This window comes from Petromyzon marinus, chromosome 77 (genome assembly GCF_048934315.1).
Source record: "Petromyzon marinus isolate PM22_M1 ecotype Great Lakes invasive population chromosome 77, UKy_Petmar_22M1.pri1.0, whole genome shotgun sequence".
In the NCBI taxonomy this organism is placed as follows: domain Eukaryota; kingdom Metazoa; phylum Chordata; class Hyperoartia; order Petromyzontiformes; family Petromyzontidae; genus Petromyzon; species Petromyzon marinus.
In genome coordinates this window covers 1,469,122-1,478,648 of record NC_133743.1, presented here as the reverse complement: position 1 = coordinate 1,478,648, position 9,527 = coordinate 1,469,122, and the positions used below count along the sequence as shown (strand labels likewise).

The 9,527-nt window shown below is 51.1% G+C and overlaps 2 protein-coding genes and 1 long non-coding RNA gene across 3 annotated transcripts in view; 2 read left to right on the top strand and 1 right to left on the bottom strand.

The window, feature by feature from the left end:
- LOC142907312 (uncharacterized) overlaps window positions 1–9,527 on the bottom strand; it is a 105,878-nt gene that overhangs the window by 26,098 nt on the left and 70,253 nt on the right. The window contains exon 2 of the long non-coding RNA XR_012930937.1: window positions 5,494–5,539. This is a non-coding gene — a long non-coding RNA (uncharacterized LOC142907312). The remainder of the gene's footprint in view (window positions 1–5,493; window positions 5,540–9,527) is intronic.
- Window positions 1–9,527, top strand: part of LOC116958441 (branched-chain alpha-ketoacid dehydrogenase kinase) — a 175,865-nt gene that overhangs the window by 153,033 nt on the left and 13,305 nt on the right. The window lies entirely within an intron of this gene.
- The window catches only part of SDF2 (stromal cell derived factor 2), an 11,933-nt gene continuing 8,581 nt past the window's right edge, over window positions 6,176–9,527 (top strand). Inside the window, exon 1 of the mRNA XM_032981035.2 lies at window positions 6,176–6,507. Coding sequence (XP_032836926.1) covers window positions 6,291–6,507 — 217 coding nt within the window. The 5' untranslated portion in view covers window positions 6,176–6,290. The remainder of the gene's footprint in view (window positions 6,508–9,527) is intronic.

Genomic DNA, 9,527 nt, shown 5'->3' with positions numbered 1-9,527 from the left:
CGCAGCAATTACTCTTTGGGTTCTTTCGGTGAAGTCACGTGTAAAATTATGAAAATTAAATTGCATAATAGCATTCTCCAGCGCTGTCCTACCAGACAGTCTCGCCCCTTCACCTGATGAAGGCCGCTTGTGTTGTGGCCGAAACGTCGTGAGAATATTAATGTGTTATTTTATTTATCAATTTATTATTTTATTCTCATTCTACGTGACTTTACCGAAAGAACCAAAGAAGATACATAATAGCATGCGACGTTTCGATTGCAACGCAAGCAATCATCCATCATCATCATCGTCGTCGGGTACAGAAGAGCTAAATTTAAGAGAGAGACAGAGGAGACACATAACCGCAGATATTTATACAGACCTTAAGTAGAGGGAACTAACACGGACACACCAGGGGACGCAGAGAGAGACGGAGCGTCGCACTAAATCAAAAACAGGGTTTTAGCAAAATTTGGAAACCACATAAAGCAACACAGACGCTCGGTTAAAACACAATTAACGCGTGGTCTGGTAGATCACGCCGTTTCAAAGATTGCCAAATTGTAAGTTAAGTGTGAAATTTAAGAGAGGGTACAGACCGCAGAGAGACGTACGGGGGGAGAGGCGAGCCCACAGCCAGAGAATGTGGGACTGGGTTTCAGAGGCAATGGGACGAAAAATTATTAGCTCTTCTGTACCTGACGATGATGATGATGACGATGATTGCAATCGAAACGTCGTATGCGATTACGTAATTTTTTTTTATTATTTCTACGTGACTTTACCGGAGGGAAAAAAACAAAGAGCCAATAAAACAACGAAACAAAAAATTGGGACGATTAAAATTCTCACGCCGTTTCGGCCACAGCACAAGCGGCCTTCTTCGGGTGAACGGACACGGCTGTCGGGAAGACAGCGCTCCAGTGAAGAAGGCCAACTGCGTTGTGGCCGAAACGCCGTGAGAATTGAATCGCCTTGTTGTTTCATTGTTTATTTTTGTTATCCTCGGTCCCCGTGACTTTACCGAACGAACCGAGAAGTTGCATCATCTTACCAATGAATTAAGTACTTTGCATTTTTTTTTAATTTTGATTGAAAGCTTTCGTGACTGCAGTGATTCGTATTCTCAGCTCTTTCGGTAACGTCACCACCACGTTGAAGGGAAAACAATAAAATAATAAAATATACGCAAAGCAATAAAAAAAAAATTCTCACGACGTTTCGACCTTCAACGCAAGCGGCCGTCATCAGGTGCGGAAAACCCAACGGCAAGAAACATTTGAAAGGAACGGCGGCCCGCATATATTTATTCATTTATTTAAAAAACGGCGTTTGTATTTGCTTATTTATTTTTTCAAAAAAACCGTTAGCGCCGCGGGCAGCGATTTGGCAGTTTGTGGTGCGTTAAATATCAACTGCCAAATCGCTGCCCGTGGCGCTAACGGTTTTATTTAAATAAATAAATGCAAAAACCGTTGAGAAATAAGTAAATAAATAAATGCGAACCGCCACTCCTTTCAAATGTTTCTTGCCGTTGGTTTTTCGCACCTGATGACGACCGTTTGCGTTGCGGTCGAAACGTCGTGAGAATTTTTTTTATTGCTTCGTGTGTATATATTTTTAAAATTATTTTATTGTTTTCCCTATCTACGTGGTGGTGACTTTACCGAAAGAACCAAGAATAATAATTTTATTGTTTTATATTTTAAAATTATTTTATTGTTTCCCTATCTACGTGGTGGTGACTTTACCGAAAGAACCAAGAATAATAATTGTATTGTTTTATATTTTTTTTATTATTTTATTGTTTCCCTATCTACGTGGTGGTGACTTTACCGAAAGAACCAAGAATAAAAATTTTATTGTTTTATATATATTTTTTATTTTATTGTTTTCCCTTCTACGTGGTGGTGACTTTACCGAAAGAACCAAGAATAATAATTTTATTGTTTTACAATAATTTTATTGTTTATATTTTTATTATTTTATTGTTTCCCTTATACGTGGTGGTGACTTTACCGAAAGAACCAAGAATAATAATTTTATTGTTTTACATTTTTATTATTTTATTGTTTCCCTTCTACGTGGTGGCGACTTTACCGAAAGAACCAAGAATAATAATTTTATTGTTTTATATTTTTTATTATTTTATTGTTTCCCTTCTACGTGGTGGTGACTTTACCGAAAGAACCAAGAATAACATTTTTATTGTTTTATATTTTAAAATTATTTTATTGTTTCCCTATCTACGTGGTGGTGACTTTACCGAAAGAACCAAGAATAATAATTGTATTGTTTTATATATTTTTTATTATTTTATTGTTTCCCTATCTACGTGGTGGTGACTTTACCGAAAGAACCAAGAATAAAATTTTTATTGTTTTATATATTTTTTATTATTTTATTGTTTTCCCTTCTACGTGGTGGTGACTTTACCGAAAGAACCAAGAATAATAATTGTATTGTTTTACAATAATTTTATTGTTTATATTTTTATTATTTTATTGTTTCCCTTATACGTGGTGGTGACTTTACCGAAAGAACCAAGAATAATAATTTTATTGTTTTACATTTTTATTATTTTATTGTTTCCCTTCTACGTGGTGGCGACTTTACCGAAAGAACCAAGAATAATAATTTTATTGTTTTATATTTTTTATTATTTTATTGTTTCCCTTCTACATGGTGGTGACTTTACCGAAAGAGCCAAGAATAATAATTGTATTGTTTTATATTTTTTATTATTTTATTGTTTCCCTTCTACGTGGTGGTGACTTTACCAAAAGAACCAAGAACAATAATTTTATTGTTTTATATTTTTTATTATTTTATTGTTTCCCTTCTACGTGGTGGTGACTTTACCGAAAGAACCAAGAATAATAATTTTATTGTTTTATTTTTTTATTATTTTATTGCTTCCCTTCTACGTGGTGGTGACTTTACCGAAAGAACCAAGAATAATAATTTTATTGTTTTATATTTTTTATGATTTTATTGTTTCCCTTCTACGTGGTGGTGACTTTACCGAAAGAGCTAAGGATTTTGAACTACTCTTGCCTTCGGGACGCGTTTCTTCATTGCCATTCGTATGAATATCGTTGCATGATTTTTTTACGGGGACCTTTCCCCTCTCGATTGTGCCGTTACCCAGTTTAACAAACGTGACCGCTGAGGGTTAAACGCACGGATCGATGAGGGGAACGTCTCCGGGAGTGCCGCGTTGACCATTCCGAACACGAGAGTTCGCATAGCAAGAGTGTTCAGCTTCTTTGGTTCTTTCGGTAAAGTCACCACGTAGAATGATAATAAAATAATAAATTGATAAAATAAAATAGCACAATAATATTCTCACGACGTTTCGGCCACAACACAAGCGGCCTTCATCAGGTGAAGGGACGAGACTGTCTGGTAGGACAGCGCTGGAGTGAAAGAGCCACGTTCAGATCACGGCCTTTAAGCCTCAATTTCAGCACCACGGATAGCTACGGGCTCCGTTCAGACGGACGAGTTCGTCCATGGTCGGAACAGAGGAGGGGGAGAGAGGCTTAAAGGCCGTGATCTGAACGTGGCTCTTTCACTCCAGCGCTGTCCTACCAGACAGTCTCGTCCCTTCACCTGATGAAGGCCGCTTGTGTTGTGGCCGAAACGTCGTGAGAATATTAATGCGTTATTTTATTTTATAAATTTATTATTTTATTCTCATTCTACGTGACTTTACCGAAAGAACCAAAGAAGATGAATCATTGCAGTCACGAAAGCTTTAAATCGAAATTTAAAGAGTGTTCAGGTTTTAGTTCAGAAGTTAAAGTTGCTTCGCACAAGAAGCGTCTGCGTGGTGCCTTCCTGTAGTTCGTTGCTTGATCATCTTGATTACAAGAAATGTATCCCGCGGTGAGATTTGAACTTGGGGGACCTGACGTGAACACGCTAAGACATAATCAGTAAACGTTAAGGCGAGAATAATCGTATTGCACCGATTGATAATACGAACCTGGATAACGAGGCCGAGCTTAATCTGGCATACTTACATCACACCTGCATAACTTCATGACTTCATACAATTAGGGAAACAATAAAATAATAAAAAATGTATATAAATATATTTTTATTATTTCATTGTTTCCCTTCAACGTGACTTTACCGAAAGAACCAAGAAGATGAATCACTGCAGTCACGAAAGCTTTAAATCAAAATTCATACAATTAATTGTCTTATCTCGATTGATGATACTACCCTCGACAACGAGGTTGAGCTTAATTATCATAACGGCTTGCATTAGCACATTCGCATACATTTACATAACTAATTAAGAGTGTGCGTTCCTGATTAGCATAATTTATGCGCATAATTACACCAATTAACATATTTTCGGGCAATTATGACAATTTTCTAAATTTCATTTTATTTTCATTATTGGTTTTCAATTTTCAATACCCGGCACATACAACAGGGGAGTGGGTGTGGTGGGGGGAGTCGGTGTGGTGGGGGGAGTCGGTGTGGTGGGGGGAGTGGGTGTGGTGGGGGGAGTGGGTGTGGTGGGGGGAGTCGGTGTGGTGGGGGGAGTGGGGGGAGTCGGTGTGGTGGGGGGAGTGGGGGGAGTCGGTGTGGTGGGGGGAGTCGATGTGGTGGGGGGGAGTGGGGGGAGTGGGTGTGGTGGGGGGAGTGGGGGGAGTAGGTGTGGTGGGGGGAGTTGGTGTGGTGGGGGGAGTCGGTGTGGTGGGGGCGAGTGGGTGTGGTGGGGGGAGTGGGTGTGGTGGGGGGAGTCGATGTGGTGGGGGGAGTGGGGGGAGTAGGTGTGGTGGGGGGAGTCGGTGTGGTGGGGGGAGTGGGTGTGGTGGGGGGAGTGGGGGGAGTCGGTGTGGTGGGGGGAGTGGGAGTGGTGGGGGGAGTGGGTGTGGTGGGGGGAGTGGGGGGAGTGGGTGTGGTGGGGGGAGTGGGGGGAGTCGGTGTGGTGGGGGGCAGTGGGTGTGGTGGGGGGAGTGGGGGGAGTGGGTGTGGTGGGGGGAGTCGATGTGGTGGGGGGGAGTGGGTGTGGTGGGGGGGAGTGGGTGTGGTGGGGGGGAGTGGGGGGAGTGGGTATGGTGGGGGGAGTGGGGAGAGTGGGTGTGGTGGTGTGGTGGGGGGGAGTGGGTGTGGTGGGGGGAGTGAGGGGAGTCGGTGTGGTGGGGGGAGTGGGTGTGGTGGGGGGGAGTGGGTGTGGTGGGGGGGAGTGGGGGGAGTGGGTGTGGTGGGGGGGAGTGGGTGTGGTGGGGGGGAGTGGGTGTGGTGGGGGGGAGTGGGGAGAGTGGGTGTGGTGGGGGGGAGTGGGTGTGGTGGGGGGAGTGGGGGGAGTGGGTGTGGTGGAGGGAGTGGGGGGAGTGGGTGTGGTGGGGGGAGTGGATGTGGTGGGGGGAGTGGGGGGAGTGGGTGTGGTGGGGGGAGTCGATGTGGTGGGGGGAGTGGGGGGAGTGGACACTGAAGGCTCTGGATGGGCCCTGGGGCTACGCCTGCAGGCTGGGATTACAGCTCCACCTCATGCACCTAGCCTGGCACAGCAGCAGCAGTCAACCCATGGCACCTGCTGGGTCTGTCACGTGACTTCTACATTGAACGTGACGACCTAAAGGTGCACCTAGCCTGGCACGGGCACCGTGACGACGTCGCTGCGACGTGACGTCACCACGCACATGCTGCGCCGCCCTCGCGATGAGGGAGACGCTAAGGCGTGCGCGATGACGTCATCGCGCACGCGAAGGGCGGTGCGCGCGAGATGACGTCATCACGCACGCGCCACGACGCCGCCATCGGCCGCGCTGTGGGATGGCGTGGCGCGCGCGGTTACGTCATCACGCACGCGCCGCGTTGACGTCATCACGCACGCGCCGCCGCGACGTCATCACGCACACGGCGTGATGCCGTCATCACGCACGCATCACGCGCCGCGGTGACGTCATCACGCACACGCCGTGATGCCATCATCACGCACACATCACGCGCCGCGGCGACGTCATCACACGCGCGCCGTCGCGACGTCATCACGCACACACCGTGATGCCGTCATCACGCACGCATCACGCGCCGCCTCAACGTCATCACGCACACGCCACGCGCCGCGTCGACGTCATCACACGCGCGCCGCCGCGACGTCATCACGCACACACCGTGATGCACACACCGTGATGCCGTCATCACGCACGCATCACGCGCCGCATCGACGTCATCACGCACACGCCACGCGCCGCCGCGACGTCATCACGCACACGCCGCGGCGTCTCTCCCCCCACCCCACCATCCCAGAAGCCCTCACAACGCGAATCTCCCTCAGTGGCATGGCGCCCTCACCTCTCCTCACCACCCTCCTCACCACTCCCCTCACCACCCTCCTCACCACCCTCCTCGTCGTGAGCGCCGCCGCCGCGGCTGCTGCTGCTGCTGCTGCAGGAGGAGGCGGCGAGGCCGGCGCCGTGACCTGTGGCTCGCTCCTCAAGCTCCTCAACAGCCACCACGGAGTGCGACTCCACTCACACGACGTCAAATACGGCTCGGGTGAGGGGGTGGTGGTGAGGGGGTGAGGGTGGTGGTGAGGGTGAGGGGGTGGTGAGGGTGAGGGGGTGGTGAGGGGGTGGTGGTGAGGGTGAGGGGTGGTGGTGGTGAGGGTGAGGGGGTGGTGGTGAGGGTGAGGGGGTGGTGGTGGTGAGGGTGAGGGGGTGGTGGTGAGGGTGAGGGTGGTGAGGGTGAGGGGGTGGTGGTGAGGGGGTGGTGGTGAGGGTGAGGGGTGGTGGTGGTGAGGGTGAGGGGGTGGTGGTGAGGGTGAGGGTGGTGAGGGTGGTGAGGGTGGTGGTGAGGGTGGTGAGGGTGGTGGTGGTGAGGGTGAGGGGGTGGTGGTGAGGGTGAGGGGGTGGTGGTGAGGGTGAGGGGGTGGTGGTGAGGGTGAGGGGGTGGTGGTGAGGGTGAGGGGGTGGTGGTGAGGGTGAGGGGGTGGTGGTGGTGAGGGTGAGGGGGTGGTGAGGGTGAGGGGGTGGTGAGGGTGAGGGGGTGGTGAGGGTGAGGGGGTGGTGAGGGTGAGGGGGTGGTGGTGGTGAGGGTGAGGGGGTGGTGAGGGGGTGGTGAGGGGGTGGTGAGGGGGTGGTGAGGGTGAGGGGGTGGTGAGGGTGAGGGGGTGGTGAGGGTGAGGGGGTGGTGGTGGTGAGGGGGTGGTGGTGAGGGTGAGGGGGTGGTGAGGGTGAGGGAGTGGTGGTGAGGGTGAGGGGGTGGTGGTGGTGAGGGGGTGGTGAGGGTGAGGGGGTGGTGGTGGTGAGGGGGTGGTGAGGGTGAGGGTGAGGGTGGTGGTGGTGAGGGAGTGGTGGTGAGGGTGAGGGGGTGGTGGTGGTGAGGGGGTGGTGAGGGGGTGGTGGTGAGGGTGAGGGGGTGGTGGTGAGGGTGGTGGTGAGGGTGAGGGGGTGGTGAGGGTGAGGGGGTGGTGGTGGTGAGGGGGTGGTGAGGGGGTGGTGGTGAGGGTGGTGGTGAGGGTGAGGGGGTGGTGAGGGTGAGGGGGTGGTGGTGGTGAGGGGGTGGTGAGGGGGTGGTGGTGAGGGGGTGGTGGTGAGGGGGAGTGGGGTGGTGAAGGGGTGGTGGTGAGGGGGGTGGTGAGGGGGGTGGTGAGGGGGGTGGTGAGGGGGGTGGTGAGGGGGGTGGTGAGGGGGGTGGTGAGGGGGCTACCGCCCGCACGTGGTCGCCTCTCATTGGCTGGCGGTGCGGCGGCGTCCCGCGTTGGCCGCCTCTGATTGGCACGCGGTGGAAGGGCGGGAATTTTCAAAAAAATAAACACAGACACACACACACAGTCACACACACACAGAGACACACACAGACAGACACACACAGAGACACACACACAGAGACACATACACACAGACACACACAGACACACACAGACACACACACAGACACACACAGTCACACAGACACACAGAGACACACACCCACACACACACTTACCCACTCACTCACACACACACTCACACACACACTTACCCACTCACTCACACGCCCACCCACCCATCCACCCACTCACCCATCCACCCACTTACACACTAACTCACCTGCAGCCACACACACCCACACACTCACACACTCACTCACTCACCCACACACACACCCACACACTCACTCACCCACACACTCAGACACTCACTCATTCACCTGCAACCACACCCACACACTCACACATTCACTCATACAACAACCGCCATTCGCCACTAAGTGGCGGTGACGTCACCACGACGCTTGTGCCAGGCTATGTGCACCTTGAGGCCACGTGAAGTGGCGAACGCCCGCGGGCAGGAGGTCACGGGGCAGACCCAGGTGCCACGGGTCGACCGAGACGACTGGCGGATGCACCACACACACCCACTCACTGACACTCACACACTTACTCACACACTTACCCACTCAAACACCCACTCATACACACACACTTACCCACTCAAACACCCACACACTCACACACTTACCCACTCACACACTTACCCACTCACACACTCACACTTATTCATCACACACTTACCCACTCATACATTCACACACTCACCCATACACTCACACACTTACCCACTCACACACACTTACCCACTCACACACTCACCCGCATCCACTCACTCACCCGCAGCCACTCACACACCCACCCACTCACACATTCACTCTGTGGGTCTCTGTTGATCTCTGTTGATCTTAGTGGTTCTCTCTGAGTCTCTGTGAATCTCTGGGTCTCTGTGGATCTCTGTGGGTCTCTGTGGGTCTCTGTGGGTCTCTGTGGGTCTCTGTGGATCTCTGTGGGTCTCTGTGGGTCCCTGTGGGTCTCTGTGGATCTCTGTGAGTCTCTGTGAATCTCTGTGGGTCTCTGTGGATCTCTGTGAATCTCTGTGGCTCTCTGTGAATCTCTGTGGGTCTCTGGGTCTTTGTGGATCTCTGTGAATCTCTGTGGATCTCTGTGAGTCTCTGTGGGTCTCTGGGTCTTTGTGGATCTCAGTGAATCTCTGTGGGTCTTTGTGAGTCTCTGTGGGTCTCTGGGTCTTTGTGGATCTCTGTGAGTCTCTGTGGCTCCCTGTGGCTCCCTGTGGGTCTCTGCGAGTCTCTGTGGGTCTCTGTGGGTCTCTGTGCATCTCTGTGCATCTCTGTGGGTCTCTGTGGGTCTCTGTGGGTCTCTGTGAATCTCTGTGGGTCTCTGTGGGTCTCTGTGAGTCTCTGTGAGTCTCTGTGGATCTCTGTGAGTCTCTGTGAATCTCTGTGGGTCTCTGTGAATCTCTGTGGCTCTCTGTGGCTCTCTGTGAATCTCTGTGGGTCTCTGGGTCTTTGTGGATCTCTGTGAGTCTCTGTGAATCTCTGTGGGTCTCTGTGGATCTCTGTGAATCTCTGTGGCTCTCTGTGAATCTCTGTGGGTCTCTGGGTCTTTGTGGATCTCTGTGAGTCTCTGTGAATCTCTGTGGGTCTCTGGATCTTTGTGAATCTCTGTGGCTCTCTGTGAATCTCTGTGGGTCTCTGGGTCTTTGTGGATCTCTGTGAGTCTCTGTGAATCTCTGTGGGTCTCT